This window comes from Girardinichthys multiradiatus, chromosome 12 (assembly GCF_021462225.1).
Source record: "Girardinichthys multiradiatus isolate DD_20200921_A chromosome 12, DD_fGirMul_XY1, whole genome shotgun sequence".
NCBI lineage: Eukaryota > Metazoa > Chordata > Actinopteri > Cyprinodontiformes > Goodeidae > Girardinichthys > Girardinichthys multiradiatus.
Genome location: NC_061805.1, coordinates 34,631,883 through 34,650,789, shown reverse-complemented (window position 1 = coordinate 34,650,789; position 18,907 = coordinate 34,631,883). Strand labels below are relative to the sequence as shown.

General features: G+C 39.9%; 1 protein-coding gene across 1 annotated transcript in view; it reads right to left on the bottom strand.

Annotated features, from left to right (window-relative positions):
* The window catches only part of iqgap2 (IQ motif containing GTPase activating protein 2), a 62,429-nt gene that overhangs the window by 39,878 nt on the left and 3,644 nt on the right, over positions 1 to 18,907 (bottom strand). Inside the window, exon 2 of the mRNA XM_047380737.1 lies at positions 13,182 to 13,281. Within this exon, the coding sequence (XP_047236693.1) occupies positions 13,182 to 13,281 (100 nt within the window). The remainder of the gene's footprint in view (positions 1 to 13,181; positions 13,282 to 18,907) is intronic.

The following is an 18,907-nucleotide window of genomic DNA, read 5'->3' as shown; positions in this document are numbered from 1 at the left end:
TTGGTGTAGCTCAAAAACTCCCAATAAAATACATTAAAATGTGTGGTTGTAATGTGTCAAAATCTTTAAAAACGTTCAATCGGTATGAATATCACTGGCAGAATGAAAGCTTTATACTTTTTTGCAAGCAGTACTTCAGCTACTTGTCTGTTTTTACACAACATCTGATAGCCACACATTCCTGCTCCCAGATATTTGGTGGCTGTATGCCTACATGCAGTCATTGGGTCAATATTGGATTTTCCTGCACCTGCTGCCTTCAATGTTCCAACAAAACTGGAAACTTTTAACATGTGCATGCAAAACTAAATGACAAAGCATATTTAAAATGCAATGGTAACGTACAGCAGTAAAGAAACCGTAATGCCAGCTAAATTCTAACACAAATTACAAGTGAATGGTTGCACAATTTCTTAAGTTTGACTTTTTGACTCATGCAAATAAATAAAAATCCCTTAGTACACCTATTTATGATAATGCCCAGATCTACATGGGCCATACTGATTCGTTCTGCACACGAGGTTAAACAGTGCGTTGAAGTGCTAGTGTAGGGGAAAATGGCATTGTTACAGACAACACCTACACACAGTCCTGCATGCTTTGGAAAGGAGGTTGCAGACACTTTTACAGTCAGCCCCTTGAGCTTACTGCATTTGAATGACAAAAATGTCATCATCTATAGGGGGGGGGGGGGGTCATTCCAAAAAACTAGTGAGTCAGGTGTGAGCATGGTGAATCATTGTGGTATGAGAGCATGTTACACATTATCTTTCTGCCTAGAAGTGACATCATTATTTATTACTATGCTTTCACCTCAATCCTAATAGAAACTTTTAAATACTAAATCTTACCAAGGTATTACTTTGCTGCACATCAACTTCATGGTGACTTTAATTGTGTTGCAATTATTGCTTTACTTCATACCAGACAATCCAACCTCCCTTCGCTTTTAACAATAATCCCTCTCCCCCACATGCACAAACTAGATGCCCTGTTTGGATTCATTAAGGCTGTGGAGGTGCTCATAGGCAGTTTACCAAAACATGTGTCAGCATCTTACGGTGCACCGTGTCCTTCCAAAGCAAAGCCAATGAACTGTGTGTATCAGGCTCCCTGAGGAGTGATAAAGCATTCAAACAGCCTGTTATCTCAACCAGAGGTGTCGACGTCTCATTAAAACACACAGACGGAAAGTCTGCTTTGGCTTTCTACATGTAGCATGGATGTGTTCATAGTAAGCAACTTAATATGAAAAATATTCAACAGTTAATCTGGATGTGAACATTATTAGACATTTTACACTCCCCTCAAAGGTTAAGGTTAGGGAAAGAAAAAGTGGTTGAAGAAGTACAGGGGTTGGACAATGAAACTGAAGCACCTGGTTTTAGACCACAATAATTTATTAGTATGGTGTAGGACCTCCTTTTGCGGCCAATACAGCGTCAATTCATCTTGGGAATGACATATACAAGTCCTGCACAGTGGTCAGAGGGATTTTAAGCCATTCTTCTTGCAGGATAGTGGCCAGGTCACTACATGATACTGGTGAAGGAAAACATTTCCTGACTCGCTCCTCCAAGACACCCCAAAGTGGCTCAATAATATTTAGATCTGGTGACTGTGCGGGCCATGGGAGATGTTCAACTTCACTTTCATGTTCATCAAACCAATCTTTCACCAGTCTTGCTGTGTGTATTGGTGCATTGTCATCCGGATACAGGCACAGCCTTCAGGATACAATGTTTGAACCATTGGACGCACATGGTCCTCAAGAATGGTTCGGTAGTCCTTGGCAGTGATGCGCCCATCTAGCACAAGTATTGGGCCAAGGGAATGTCATGATATGGCAGCCCAAACCATCACTGATCCACCCCCATGCTTCACTCTGGGCATGCAACAGTCTTGGTGGTACGCTTCTTTGGGGCTTCTCCACACCGTAACTCTCCCAGATGTGGGGAAAACAGTAAAGGTGGACTCATCAGAGAACAATACATGTTTCACATTGTCCACAGCCCAAGATTTGCGCTCCTTGCACCATTGAAACCGACGTTTGGCATTGGCATGAGTGACCAAAGGTTTGGCAATAGCAGTCCGGCCGTGTATATTGACCCTGTGGAGCTCCCGACGGACAGTTCTGGTGGAAACAGGAGAGTTGAGGTGCACATTTAATTCTGCCGTGATTTGGGCAGCCGTGGTTTTATGTTTTTTGGATACAATCCGGGTTAGCAACCGAACATCCCTTTCAGACAGCTTCCTCTTGTGTCCACAGTTAATCCTGTTGGATGTGGTTCATCCTTCTTGGTGGTATGCTGACATTACCCTGGATACCGTGGCTCTTGATACATCACAAAGACTTGCTGTCTTGGTCACAGATGCACCAGCAAGACGTGCACCAACAATTTGTCCTCTTTTGAACTCTGGTATGTCACCCATAATGTTGTGTGTTTCAATATTTTGAGCTAAACTGTGCCCTTACCCTGTTAATTGAACCTTCACACTCTACTCTTACTGGTGCAATGTGCAATCAATGAAGACTGGCTACCAGGCTGGTCCAATTTACCCATGAAACCTCCCACACTAAAATGACAGGTGTTTCAGTTTCATTGTCCAACCCCTGTACTTTTTCCCATTCAAACCCTCACAAGCTGTTTTATCAGTATACAGAGCCTTGCAAAACTTTTCATTCTTTCTGAACTCTAAACTATTTGTGACGTTACAGCCACAAGCTTCAATGAATTTATTGGGATTTTGGTCTGTCGTCCAAAATTCCAATAATCCCAACGTAGAGCAGAATATGAGGTAGAAGTGAACTGATACATGATTTTCTTATCTTTATGGATAAAACCCTGAAAATTGTGCCATGCATTTCTGTTTACCCCGCCTGAGTGAATCCTTTGCAGATACACCTTTTATTGCTATTCGAGGTGCAAGTCTATTTGGGTGTGTCTCTATCAGCTTTGCACATCTACAGACAAATGTTTTTGCCAGCTCCTATTTGATAAGTAGCTCAGGTTCAATCAGATTGGATGGAATTAATCTAATTTTATTCTTCTTGCCACAGATTAACAATTGGATTTAAGTCCTACATTTAGACAGGCCATTCTAAAACTAGAAAATGTTTTGATCTAAACTTCTTCATAACTTTACCCCTGACCTGTCTGCGGTGTTTCTCAGTCTTGATTATGATGTCTATTCACTAAGTTCTCTCGTTTAGTGGTCCTTAATCCTGGTTCTCAGGTCCTGCTTTTCTGCCTGTTTCAAGTCAGTGTTGTCCAAAGTCTGGGCTCAAGGGGCAATGTCCTACATGTTTTAGATGTCACCCTGGGTCAAAAACCTGAAACCAAATGGTTGGTTCATTACCAGACCTCTGGAGAACCTGAAGACATGCTGAGAAGCCATCATTTACCCATTTAAGTCAGCTTCAGGACACTGACCCTTAAGCACTGCAGTTGGACACCCCTGTTTTAGGGCTTTCCCTGCTCCCACACACCTGACCTAAATAAATGGGTGATTAACAGGCTTCTGCAGCACTTCATGTCATGCTGAGGACGTAATGCAATCATTGGAATCAAGTCTTCTGCAGTAGAGATACATCTAAAACATATTTTTTATTGTGTACGACTTCCATGGATTCTAATTCTGATCGTCCCTGCGGTGAGTCCATTCATGAAAAATGACCCCTGATCAACTCTAAAAACCTCGAAGGGACTTGCTGTGGGTAGAGGTTCTTCACATCACCACATTTCTTTCACAGTGGACTATGAGCAGATTATCGAAAATGACTGGAAATTATTGGGCATCAAACATCCACCAGGGGGTTAAGGTACAAAATATCGCATTAATGGAGACTCCTTTTGGTTTTTTAAAACTAGTAGGGTAGGTAATAATGGAAATTGTAAAAACCTGAAGGATCAAAAGGGGCCAAACAAGCAGAAGCAAATGCAAATACATAGTTTTTTCTCATCTTCTGCAGGATTAAATAAAAAAAAATGCTGATGTCAAAAACACAAAGAAAACAGAGGCTGATTGGAACATGACAATAAAGCTAAGCAACATGATACATGGGTTAAATAGTTCTCCATTGAAGCTTCACTTCCTGTACTTAAAACAAAGAATGACTTGCTCCTGAAGCAGGACAGGCCTGTTGTTGAGTTTACAACCACCCAAAAAAAACAGGCCTTCCTGTAATTGTCGAACTTGCAACCTGAACAGTTTTCTGGCGAGCCCAGATATTTCCAGTGTTAACACATTATTAGTAAATGGCCCTCTTTTGCTTTAGCACCAGTATTTCTGTAAACACAGAAGCTTTATCATGTAGCTCCGTCATGCTGGTCATGAGATTGGGTGCGCCTTAGGGTGAGCCATGAGAAGATCTTGCATCAAGTGACAATATGAATTTGCTTAATTATCTGCCTTTCAGATATATCTCACAGGCTGCAGCATTAAACAATTTAACTATGGTATAAAGTCTTTCCTTCCCCACATGAAGTACAGCCCGACTGGCTGAGGCAAAATCCAAACAAAGTTCACAGGATCCACTTCGGCCTGTAAACGGAGGTGTAACGTATTTATTTTTAAACAGAAGTCCACTTGGCATATAAAGAATAGAGCCAAACAATCCCACATCCTTAGAAGAGTCCAAGTGTTGAAAATATGGATCCCAACTTCCTGCAAGAATTTCCAGAATAAATTCAGCACGTCAAAAACAGGAAGCAGAAAAATAAGCTGCAGCTACAACCTGGAATTAAAGCAGCAGGTTTTGTGTTCAGATAATAGGAGCAAAAACTAACCACCTGAATGCATAAGTTAAACCAAATCTATCAAAAGATCTGACTCAAGATTAAAAGGTTGTGCTTCTGTGAAGTTTTTAATATCCCAGACCATAACTGAAACCTGTGAGGATCATGAGAAACATTCAGTGTTTTGTAAAGTGGGCGTGTCTTTAAGGTGACATAGGGGTGCATCTGTATATAACTAAGCCATAAAAGGTTCACATCCAACAAAACATGCTACAAATGTAAATGATCAGTTGTTTACTCTCCAGGAAGGGTACAAAGTCTCCTTTCAGAAACATCTGTGTGTGACAGATCATTTGTGGTCTCTGGGAGGGCGTGTCTATAAACTCTTTACTGAAGTTAGAGATCTGAGACATTAAACCATTACGTAATCTTCTCACAATTAAAGATCTGAACAAACTTAATATCTGACCCTAGGTGCAATCTTATGCTAGCAAGGTAGCCACCAATGATAACTACTTGCCGACAGCTTTTATTTTTAAATATTGTTTTAGCACAGGTGGCCTAAAAAGGGACCTATTTATGCGAAATTCACTTTTTGATCGTTTTTATACTTCCAATTGGGTCTCTATTGCTTCTATAAACAAAACAACATTCAGCTTTTTTTTGGCTATAAACATTTTATTTTTTCTAGAAAACGCGCGGCTTCAAAAGCTGTGTAATTGTGACGTGACAATTACACTGTCACCTAGCAACGTTACCCGAGTCCTGTCCCTCACATGCAACTGAAGCAGAGCTCCACCCACTTGATTTTTAGTACAGGATCTCGTCTCACCGGCTGGTTTTACAGTCTCTAAGCAGGCGTGGCCAGATACAGCCAATGTGCATAAATATGACAGAGCCCTAAAACAGCTCATTTTGACAAGAGCTAAAAAAAGGGCAAACAGATAATGAGATTTCATCTCCTCAAAGAATGATTTTGTGCAAAAAATGTAATCAACATGTTTTGTATAGCCCATAGACCTATCCCAAATGTTTAAAAAGCTTCTGCTGGCAACAACTTAATGCTCACCTTCTACAGATGATCCACATAGCCCTGTCTTTTAGTGTTTAACCCTTTCTCTCTCCTAGACATGGCAATTGACTGAGCTTAACTGTAACAAACTCTATGTGCTCTCTTTCAGACTCTAACCTTGAAAACTGGCTCAGAGTTTATCTGTTCTTTCTTTCTAGGTGAAACGACTAAAGGAGCTAGATCCATCAACATTTACTTTTCCTTCCCATAGAAAGGACTCCTGGATCAGTGCTTCTTTGTTCTCTTTGTGTCTCTGCTCTGTTCTCTCAAACCCCCAGTCGATCGTGGCAGATGGCCGCTCACACTGAGCCTGGTTCTGCTGGAGGTTTCGTCTTGTTAAAAAGGAGTTTTTCCTCTCCACTGTCGCTACATGCATGCTCAGTATGAGGGATTGCTTCATAGTCAACACCAGTGACTGTCCACTGTCTCTACATGCTCATCTGGGAGGAGGGAATGCTGCAAGTCACTGACTGGATGCAATCTGCTGGGTTTCCTTAGACAGAAAAACATTTAATCCAATTTGAATAAAAAACTAACTCTGACTGCACTGTTCAATGGTTAGGATTAATTGGAATGTATGAACCTGACTGTTGTGAAGTGCCTTGAGACAACATGTGTTGTGAATTGGCACTATATAACTGAATTGAATTGAATTAAAAACAATTATAATAGTTCACCTTTAACTGACAGAAAATGTGCACAGAGGGAAAGGGGGAAGACATGCAGCAAAGGTATCAGAGCCGGGAATCGAACCCAGGACGACTGCATGAAGGACTATAGCTTCTGTATATGTGGCACCCGCTCCACCACACAACACCTCGTCTGTCCAGACTGTTTTGAAATAAGATGTCCTCATTAATCTCAGTGTCATTATTACCTCCAGGTTACTGTCGTTTCAAATGTTTGCAAAATCTAGGAGAGGATGTTTTATGTATTTTGTTCCCTAATGGTGGAGTACTAAGTCACATTAAATTTTCCTAACTCTGCTAATCAAGTCATCAACGCCTTAATGACCATAAAAGAGAGGGCTGTTGAGGCACGGCGCTGGTGGTGTAGGGGTTACCACGCAATCACATATAGAGGCTATATAGTCCTCGAAGCGGCCGTCCCGGGTTCGAGTCTCGGACCCGGCGACCTTTGCCGAATGTCTCCCCCTCTCTTTGCCCCTCCTTCCTGCCTGCCTACTATCAAAATAAAGGCCTCTAGTGCCAAAAAAATTATTTGGAAAAAAAAAAAGAGGGCTGTTTTAACCCTTTTAAAATGGGTTAACATTCAGTCTCTGCTGGCTCAGTCTGTACCAATGCTACTCCTGCACAACTTCACAACTGGTTTAGCACCAAATACAGAAACCATTCTAAAATGACTTTGTTTAAAAGTAAAACTTCACAATAGTTGAAACCTAATTAGATTTCTTAACTCATTTGCCCTCACTACAAATGTAGACCCAGTAAATCTGCTGTAAAAAGTTTTTAGTGGTTCCCTGATACGTTTTGAAATAAAAGTGAAATGACATTGAAAGTTGTGGAACAACCACCCAGTTACAATTGCATACAAAGAAAGCTAGTAAATTTTAACACTAGGCCAAATATGTCCCTTAATCAATTTAGTATCAGGAAAAAATAACACAGTTTATTTCAAATGTTCAGAAAAATGTGGGTAATTATGATTTCTCCAGAAAGTTCCAGCTGAATTATTGTACATATTTGTGTGAAGATCTCAAATATCCCTTTTCTGATTTTTTTATTTTTTTTATCATAATGTTGATGCATGTTTTGTGATGTAACAGTGACCTTAGTCTGACTCGCACTGTATCAGTTGTAGATAAAAGTCTGCCATCAGCTGCATTATCTTCCTCTTCAGTTATCTGGGTGTTTCTGTTTGCACAAGACCCTTTTAATGTTAGGTATATCAACAACTTCTGAAGTAGCAGCCCAAGATAAAATTGCTAAGCTTTGACAAAGATTGAAGCCTATCCAAAGTGCAAAGCCTGTCCAGTTAGTTCAGTAAACAACTTCAAACAGTATGTTTAAAACATCTGCCGTGTATCAGTGTTAGTTGGGCACCAAAACACCCTTGCAGCACCGAGGTAATTCAACAGAAACACTGTTGCTGCATCCTGGAATTATAACTGTACACAAGTGCAGACCATTAGCAGAAAAACCAACAAGCAAACCAACCATGTTGTCTGTATTTTAAATGTGTGCCTAAAAAGAGATATTTTGAACACTTTTTATTCATCGTTCTTAACCAAAAATTGCAGACAGTTCACATTTGTTTTGGCAGGTCGGAGCTTTATAAAAACAAGTTTTAAAACTCGGAACACAAGTCTCTGATCAGTGCATGTCCTTGTATGTGTTTCTGTCTCCTTTCTGGATGGGGCTAATCACCTGAGCTATTGCTGCCAATAACATGTTCTTTTTCTAGAGCTGACACACTAATCTCTGTCTTTCTGTGTTTAACACCGTCTCTTACCTGGACAAATTCAATGAAGGAGCTACTACTCCAACTAACTACAGGTCCTTCTCAAAATATTAGCATATTATGATAAAGTTCATTATTTTCCATAATGTAATGATGAAAATTTAACATTCATATATTTTAGATTCATTGCACACTAACTGAAATATTTCAGGTCTTTTATTGTCTTAATACGGATGATTTTGGCATACAGCTCATGAAAACCCAAAATTCCTGTCTCACAAAATTAGCATATTTCATCCGACCAATAAAAGAAAAGTGTTTTTAATACAAAAAACGTCAACCTTCAAATAATCATGTACAGTTATGCACTCAATACTTGGTCGGGAATCCTTTGGCAGAAATGACTGCTTCAATGCGGCGTGGCATGGAGGCAATCAGCCTGTGGCACTGCTGAGGTCTTATGGAGGCCCAGGATGCTTCGATAGCGGCCTTTAGCTCATCCAGAGTGTTGGGTCTTGAGTCTCTCAACGTTCTCTCCACAATATCCCACAGATTCTCTATGGGGTTCAGGTCAGGAGAGTTGGCAGGCCAATTGAGCACAGTGATACCATGGTCAGTAAACCATTTACCAGTGGTTTTGGCACTGTGAGCAGGTGCCAGGTCGTGCTGAAAAATGAAATCTTCATCTCCATAAAGCTTTTCAGCAGATGGAAGCATGAAGTGCTCCAAAATCTCCTGATAGCTAGCTGCATTGACCCTGCCCTTGATAAAACACAGTGGACCAACACCAGCAGCATGACACGGCACCCCAGACCATCACTGACTGTGGGTACTTGACACTGGACTTCTGGCAGTTTGGCATTTCCTTCTCCCCAGTCTTCCTCCAGACTCTGGCACCTTGATTTCCAAATGACATGCAGAATTTGCTTTCATCCGAAAAAAGTACTTTGGACCACTGAGCAACAGTCCAGTGCTGCTTCTCTGTAGCCCAGGTCAGGCGCTTCTGCCGCTGTTTCTGGTTCAAAAGTGGCTTGACTTGGGGAATGCGGCACCTGTAGCCCATTTCCTGCACACGCCTGTGCACGATGGCTCTGGATATTTCTACTCCAGACTCAGTCCACTGCTTCCGCAGGTCCCCCAAGATCTGGAATCGGCCTTTGTCCACAATCTTCCTCAGGGTCCGGTCACCTCTTCTCGTTGTGCAGCGTTTTCTGCCACACTTTTTCCTTCCCACAGACTTCCCACTGAGGTGCCTTGATACAGCACTCTGGGAACAGCCTATTCGTTCAGAAATTTCTTTCTGTGTCTTACCCTCTTGCTTGAGGGTGTCAATAGTGGCCTTCTGGACAGCAGTCAGGTCGGCAGTCTTACCCATGATTGGGGTTTTGAGTGATGAACCAGGCTGGGAGTTTTGAAGGCCTCAGGAATCTTTTGCAGGTGTTTAGAGTTAACTCATTGATTCAGATGATTAGGTTCATAGCTCGTTTAGAGACCCTTTTAATGATATGCTAATTTTGTGAGATAGGAATTTTGGGTTTTCATGAGCTGTATGCCAAAATCATCCATATTAAGACAATAAAAGACCTGAAATATTTCAGTTAGTGTGCAATGAATCTAAAATATATGAATGTTAAATTTTCATCATTACATTATGGAAAATAATGAACTTTATCACAATATGCTAATATTTTGAGAAGGACCTGTATATCGACTCTGTCCTTCATCCCATAGATTTCGCTACTTGGTCAGATCTTATGTTCAGCTGCGTTTCTTTCATAGACAAAGCCACTTAAAGATCTACTGCTTCCATTAACTGTTTATTTTAATCTAAAAATGTTCCTTCCTGCTGTTGTTATATGCCATATTAAGAAGAGGATTTCCTGGAAAGTCAATAACTTGATGCAACTGGCTGGGCTTCCTTAGATAGAAAGAGTGGGACATTATTTGTGTCCAACTACAGTCCTGAAGGCCCAGTGTCCTGCGCATTTTCAGTGTCACTGCTACAACATCAGCAATTCAGATGGATAAATTAGCTGCTCAGAAAGTCACCATTGAGTGCAAGAGCCTGCTAAAGACCCATTCATTTGGTTAAAGTGTGTTAAATCAGTAAAACATTTAAAACATGCAGGACAACGGGCTTGTGAGGAGTGACTCTGGGAACCACTGATGTAGAAGACAACAACAGTAAAAGATTTGGTGGAAGCTTATGGTTGGAGGCTCTTTATCTTAGGAGGGACTCTTAACGTCAGGATAAAAACAGTTCACCTCATTTACAGTTACTCTACCTGTGACAACAGAACAAAAACCCAGCGACAAAATCCCCTGAGCAATTTGATTGGTCAGCAGAAGTCACTTTATCAAAATTACTGCGCCAACTAGTCTGTGAGTCTAGAGTGTAATCCCCTGCTCCCTGTGGTTTAGAGCTGTATTACAGGGCTGTTTTAATCCCAATTTAGCCTGGCACATTTCACAGAGCAGAGGCTCCACTCCACAATTTACAGGAATAACAGAAAGTCACTGCAGCTGAGATTTAAATGCAAGAAGTCAGTAAATGAAAGTGACATGAGTGAATGTGGTTATTTAGAGGTTAGTGTTGGTATTTCAACACAGGTACAGCCTTCCTTTTTGAGCAGTCCTGTCATAATCTATGATGGATGTCTGAATCTGCTCAGTTTAGCCCTTGTAAACCCTTACTGTCCTGTGATATAAGCGGATAATGCACGTTGGCCAGTTCAGTGTCAATGCAATTTCAGGTGTCTGTGAGCAAAGGTAGAGAGAAAGCAGAAGTCTTAACAGGAGGTTAATTGTTAAGTCTCCACTAGGCAGCAGAAAGATGCAATGAATCTCAGGAGGGAAAAACAAATTTGTCTGAATGGGAGTGTCAATCAGGGTGGTAGAAAATGCTCGAGCACACTTCCTGTTCCTTCCTGTGCAGAAGGATGCTTTTTGAAAAGAAGACAGGAAGTGGTTTCGTTTGAACCCTGTTCAGACGTCCCAGAAAGACTCACGACATTTATGCCACCTTTATAATAGGTTAGAAATACTTAATTATAAAAATTGAAGTTCATGGTGTGATCATTCCTACTATAACACGGTTTAATGACTTTGGAGAGAGAGGATCATTTTCTCATCAGGTCCACTCCTCACTGACTGATGATCTCCTGAAAGCTTGGAGTTCTGAATCTTGGATGGAGACACAGTTGAAACCAGATATGAACATAAATGGCATAAAATGAAAGTTTCTTTTCTCGCCGTCTGACTTTGAATTAGACTAAAACTTTCCTGTTTTAGGTCAGAGGGGATTAACAAAATTATGACAATTTCCTAAACGCCAGAAAAATGGAAGACAATATTTTAGAAAACCTTCACTTTCTTTCTTCAGATTAATGAAATGGGTGTACATTTCCTGAGTATTTGGTATGATTTCACAGTGTTTGACTTGGGTCAAATGTTTTGTTTATTGTGGCCCATTCCTCCTGACAGAGCTGGTGCAACCAAGACAGATTTACATGCCAAACTGCTCGGACACACTTTTACAGCTCTACCCACAAATATCTATAGGACTGAGATAAGAGCTTTGTAAAGACGACTCCTAAACATTGACTTTTTTTTGGACTTTATGACAACTGTATGAAAAATGTGGTATGCTAAGGGTCATTCTTCATTTTGAAGACCCATTTATGCCAGACCTTCCACTTCCTGGTTGATGTCTTGAGATGTTGCTTTAACCTGTCCCCTGCAAACTGGATTATAAACTGGGCTCCTACTCTGGTTTCTTGAAGACATTTCACCTCTTATCCAAAAGGTTGTAGGCTGAAAGCTGAAGAACCCTTTTGGATGAGAATTGAAACATCTTTAAGACAAAACAACTCCAGTGGTCTACTATTTGAGCACTTAGGAAGAGGTCCACATATCACATAGCATGATGGTACAACCCCTGTACTTCACAGTTGGAATGGTGTTGTTAGACTTGCAAGCGTCCCCCTTTTTTCCTTCAAATGTAACAACAGTAATTATTGGCAAACTCTGGACTTTTTGCTTCAAACCACAGGATAGGTCTCCAAAAATAATGGTCTTTTTTCCAGAGTGCATTTGCAAACAGTAATCTGGCTTTTTATGCTGTTTTTAGAATAAAGGCTTCTTCCTCGCCGAGTGGCCTTTCAGCCCATATCAGTATAGAACTCTTAACTACGAACAAAGACCATCACTTGCCAGCTTCAGCCAGAACCTTCAAGTCTTTTGATTTTGTTGCAGTCTTGATACACACAAGTTGTATCAAAACACATCCAACTCTGAGACAAAGAACCCGTCTCCTTTCTGCATGATGGTGTTAAAACTTATATATAATTGTTTGACCAGACGAACGTGGCACCTTCAGGCATCTGGAAATTGTACCCAGTGATGAAGCAGATTTGTGGAGTTCTGCAGTTAAGTCCGTCCAATTACCTTGGCAGATTTATTTTGATTTTCTCATCATGTCACATAAGGAAACAGTGTGTTTGAGGGGGTTGCCTTAAAATAAATCTGCCGGGCACTTGAAAAGCAATAACATGATCATGTTGGATTTCCTACATTGTTTGAATGCATAGTCATTTTAGTGTGTGTAAACTGTAAAATAATTCAATAAAACATAAACCCCTTGTCTCATTATTCAGGCATTTATCAAATAGAAACAATTCTGATGATTGTAACTTGTGACCTTTTGTCTGAAACCTAAAAAAAATAAATAATCTGATTTAATGATGGTGAGGAAAAAATCTTATCTTCACTGGGTTTAAATGTTTTTTGCTATGTAACAAGGTGCATTTGTTTCCTTACCTCATCTGTAATACTTGCCTTTTTTCTGTAAAGCACTTTCTGCTACTGTGTTGTAGGACAAATGATCCATAAGTAAAGCCTGATAGATGGACTGATTACAGTGTTTCCCCCATCCTGCCCTCATTTCATACCGTTTGGCCTCCTCTAGGTGACACAGGTACTCGTAGGCAATGTTCTGCCGCCTCCTCTCATCCATCTCCTCTGCTGACAGCCTCTCGTCATCCTCAATGGCTGGAAAAAACAACGAGATTGAATTTACTGGCATAATTACAGGTGCTTTCTAATACGTTTAAACAGGGGAAGCAAGGTGAGCCTTATTTGTTTCTTATTCACAGCGTAAGAGTACTTCACGACTTCTAAATGTATATCAAAGATTTCAAACAATATTCTGAAAACATTAATCATAATACCTCAAAAAGTAAGTACAATAGTATTATACATATTGTTTAGAAAATTGAATGCAGCCTCAGCACTAATTTTAATATTGCAATCAAACATTGAAACAAGCTGCAGTAACAAAACTTCCTCTTGAGTGCATCATGCAGGAATATATTAAAGCTCAGTTTTCTTTCTTTTAACGTATCCATGAGGGCATATATGCAACCAACAAGATCACTCAAACTATTAAAGCATTTCTCTGGAAAAGTGGGTTTACCTCAAGTAGGTGGTATGCTGTAATGAAATACTGTGTAGTTAGGATGGCATAGGTGGGGATCCAGGGTGGTTAGTGACTTCTGCTGGGAGCTGACCGACACCTGGAGCTTAATGAGATTCCCTCCTCCCCCTCGATGCACCTTACCTCCACTCTAATCCAAATAAATCCTTTTCCTTCAGACTGAGCGCACGGACAGATCCAGTGGATAAGAGTAGGAAGAGAGTTTTCTCAGTCTGGTGTAAAAGCCAGTCTGTTTGTATGTTAGTTTTAGGCTCCTTTAGAAAAAGCTAATTTAAAAATAGATATTTCTTCTCCTTTGTGCTCCGCCCGGCCAATTTCAGCCTGCTACTATGGCAAAAGTATTACCCCTTAAACTTTCCCACATTGTGTCATGTTACAACCACAAACGGCAATGTATTTCATAACCGAAGCTGAAAACCTACCAAGAAATGGCCATTCACTGAAAGTGAAGGGCCTAGCAAGGAGTGCTTTGATCAGTAAAACTGCACAGACGTTCATGGTAACTCTGGAGGAGCTGCAGAGGGCCACAGCTCAGGTGGAATAATCAGCTTACAGGACAATTGTCAGACATGCACTCTAGAAAGACCAAGATCAAACTTTTGGGCAAAACAATACGTATGGCGGAAAATTTACTTTACTTTTGCTTTATTTATTTATAACAACCACAGGTGCAACAAAGTGCTGCACATGTAAAATCAAGCACCATATAAAACATAAAACAAGGAAAGAATAAGAAAAAACAATTAAAAAGAACCAAAAAATATAAGAGAGTAAAAACAAAAAGTCTCCGCTTGTGCCAAATGCCAAGGAATAAAAAGTTTTAAATTTTAGACGAGTTTTAAAAGTAGAAGGTGAGGCGGCATGGTAAGTCTGAAATGGAAAGGGAGGTCATTCCATAAACTGGGAGCAGCAACAATCAACCCATCTCTGAGCCATCTTTTAGACCTCTGCTCCTCATGCAGCAACTAATCAGCTGACCTGAGGCATCGAGCAGGAAAATATGGGTGAAGCAGCTCAGAAAGGTCAACACCTTGTAAATATTTAATTTTTAAATTTAACTTTAAAATGCACAGGCAGCAAGTGGAGGAAAGCTAGAGTGGGAGTGATGAGCTCCGTGTTACCAATTCCAGTTAGGAGCTCTGAAGCAGCATTCTGGACCAACTGGAGATGTTTCAGGGAGGACAGGCTGAGTCCAAGGTAGAGATCATTACAGTAGTCAAACCAGGATGTAATGAAAGCATGAATTGCTGTTTTTTTATGAGAGAAAGGGCTTAATCTTCGCCAGCTGACTAAGGTGATAAAAACTGGATTTGACCACTGCTCCGACCTGGCGATCTAATTTAAAATTACTGTCTACTTTAAATATGCCGCTTTAAATATGACGCCACGGAGACAAAATCAACAGGGTGAGGTTCACTTGAACCACTAGGACCAACCACCATCATTTCTGTTTTTTATTGTTCAATTTAGGAAGGGCATTCAGGCTTTAATGTTGTTGAGAAACAACAGAAGCAGTTTGATTGAGGGTCTTCTTTATTTGTGTAGTATAAATATCTGTCATCAGCGTAACAGTATTTCTCAGTATTGAACCCAAAGGAAGCAGATAAAGGGAAATAAACAGGGGCCCTGTGGAACGCCATGATAGAGGAGAAGAGGATGATTCACAATCTGCTATTCAAACACACGTCTGCTTAATAAGACCTAAACCAGCTTAATGCCGAACCACAAATACCCAGTTGGTGCTGTAAACAAGGTAATAAAACATTGTGGTCCACTATATCAAAGGCAGTAGTCAGGTCAAGCAGAACAAGAACAACATATTCACCAGAAACGTCGTTAAAAACACGTACTACTGTGCTGTGGTGATGTTGGAACCCAGCCATGGATTTCAACTTTAAACTGCGGTACGAACTCTTCTGGAACTTTTCAAAATAAAGTGCATTAACCTTCTTCCGGCACAGCCAGGAAAAGGGATAACTGCGGACTTCCTGTGACGCCACTACCCAAATAAAAGCACAGCTGTTGCTACATCCGCCCTCTTTCCACAAAGCCTCTAGTGAGACCGGTCAGGTGAGGCCCAGTGCGCTAATGTCTTTTGCTGGCAAAAGACAAACTCTTCAAACTGGATCCAAGAGTGTCATAAGATCACGCGATCATATGCACAGGTTAAGTATGAGTGAAGTACTATTTGTGTACCCGGTGATTTCATTCATAAAGAGGGGAAATTAAGGTATAAGCATTGCTGACTTTCTCTCCGAGCCCTGCAGAAGCAAACGGTGTTCGAGAGAAACCCCTGCAAAGACACGGTCTCCCAGTCTGGAAGGAAGACAGCAGAGACCGCCTCATCGTGTTAACCTGTGTGGTCAGCGGACAGGACGGGCTGCCCAGCTACAGCTCTGGAGCTAACCCTTTTGTTCAGAGCGAACGCACCTTCAACCCCCCGCGAAGCTACCAAGCTAACCCTTTGTTCACTGTGGATACCTTCTTCAAACTTCATTGTCTTTTGTACAACATTCCTTACCACAGTTCATGAGGTTAGGTTTGGGCAGATTAACAGTTAGGATGAAATGATCTGAACGTTTTCATTTATGAAGTTTGGTTTTGTTTGTGTGAAACTCGGTTATCTTAGAGCTAGCGGGCTATCTGCAGCACACGTGCCCTGTTTGTGTTCTTTGTATGTTTTTAAAGTTAAGACAAACTTTATTTAAAGGGTGATTTTAAACAGAACAGTGATTATAACGCGCCCTCCGCGCTTATGCATTTAACCCTTATATTAACCCTGGTACTTTAAAAGGTATGTGTTTGATTCTGGTGCTAAGCTAGCAGCTTCTTTGTTAGCCCAACTGCTAACCGGTAAGAACACGTGCTTGCTACTAAAGAGTATTCAATAGAAAGGTTGTTAGTTTTCAAGCTAGTGAATAATAGTCCCTAAACATCATTTTACTAAATTTGATAATTAAGTAAATACCATTAAGCCCCATTTCTCCAGAAAGATTTGGCTCGTTTCCAAAATACTCCCTTAATAATATTTCTTTAAATATTATTTCAATAAATAAAAGCAGCTAATTAGACACCATTGAGAATTAGTCATCCAGAAGGTTGGTTTTATTCAGCAAATCATTCTTTAAAATATTATTTCATTAAAATAATATTTTATCTGATCTTGCATTGTGATTGGTTGTCTAAAGGTTGCTGATTATTTCCTAAGTTAGTTCCAAGACTAACTTAACTTCATTTCCAGATTCTTCAAGATAATCATTGGTTCTCAAACATAAACATTTCATGGTAATGTTGCATCAGTTATTCAGTCATGGTTTCAATCATCTTTAATCAACTTGTTTATATTGTACATAGCCCATTAATCTTCCCTATTCTTTAATTCTGCTTGGTAGTTTAGGTGGATTGTTTTAGCATAGTAAAGAGTTTGTTGATTGAAATATGTTTGACTTTGAGTTGACTTATTTTTGTTAATAAATTCTTGTATTTTAAGAAATTGTGTGAATTCATTCCATATATGTGCAGAGTTTATTCTGTTCAATAATGCCAGAGCTCGTCTCACACCTTTCTATTTTGTCCTTATACCATCGCCTTACTGGGCTGGTATTCACAGGACAACATTTAACAGACCGAAATATTATTTGATAAAATATTAATATTAAATAATATTCTCAGATTAGTAATCACAACAGTGAGTTTTAAAACCCGACCGAAAAACCTCCAAGAGATCATGATCATCTACAAAGGGCTTAACCTGAGAAAGACAATAGGAGATGGGCCTAAAATATGCCAACACAGCTTGGTCAAGGCCAGGTTTCTTAAGTAAAGGCTGCACCACAGCATGCTTGAAACTTACAGGGACAATACCTGACAGCAAACTGCTGTTAACAATGGAGAGGATCACAAAAGCTCCTTAGAAAAAGTTATTGCACCTTCAAGAAGTTATTGCATAACTCAAAGGATGCTTCCATGGGGACAGGTTGTGGGGAGTCAATCATTTTAAATCGCACACGTGGATTATTTTGATGGGACGTAATTATGTTTCATAAGCGTTTTCATTTAGCTTCTGATATCTTTTCCAAACATCATGTAAGTTTTAGAATAACCATATTTTGTAGGAGCAATAGCAAAAATAACTCTTATTTAATATAAAGATTGCTGAACCCTGGCCTGGTCTAGAGGGTGACACGGGAGTGGATTTTCTCTCCTGTCCCATCCCGCTCCCACAGAAAAATGTCTTGTCCCATCCCAATCCCAGGCCAGCATAACGAAAAAAATCCTGTCCCGTCCCACTCCTGGTAAATTGACTCCCACTCCCATCCCGCTCCCATTCAGAACGACTCCCACTCCTGTGCCACTCCCATTTTTGTTTTCTTCATTTAGTCTTTTGGCAATTTCTTTGTTTAAAGGACCAGTTAGGTCCCTGTTTTTAGCTGTAGTAAAGGCCAGTTAAAGTAAAAAGAATAATAATGAAGAAATAATAAAATATCAAACAAGCAAACAGACCATGTCTATCTTAGCTGAATAAACAAAATGTACCTATTGTATTTTACCTATTTATTAAGTGATTGTTTCCTTTGAACAATGACATCACTTTTATGTTTCAAGTTGCTGGAACGAAAGAAAAATGCACCTAGTAAGAGAACTGTACTTGTTGAACAAAAGGCAAAAAGACATTACCTTCATAATTTAGAAACTGTACCTCAATGGTTCACACCCTGGTCCTCAGGGACCCCTTCCCTGAAAGTTTTAGATGTATCTGCTCCAGAACACCTGATTCAAATTCTGACATGACCTCCTATACAGGCATCAAGAATGGACGGTCAAACTGGACAAAATTAATACAATAAAATCATAATTAAATAAATAAAGGTTGTGAATGTCCCATAAGTGAAGTAAATGTAACATTAAATGTGCCATTAAATTAAAGTTACCATTTATTTATTTAATACATCATCAGAAACAATAAATGTACCATTATATCATGAAATGGACTATTATGTAATTAAATGTGCCACTGAATAATTAAGTATAATTTTAAAGACGACATGACGTAATTAGTGGTACACTTAATATTTAATGATGTATAAATTGTACATTTAATGGTACATTAAATTTTTTTCTATTTCACAACATATTTATTTAATATCTTCCCTTGATGAAGCCTTTCTACGGAGTCCGCGA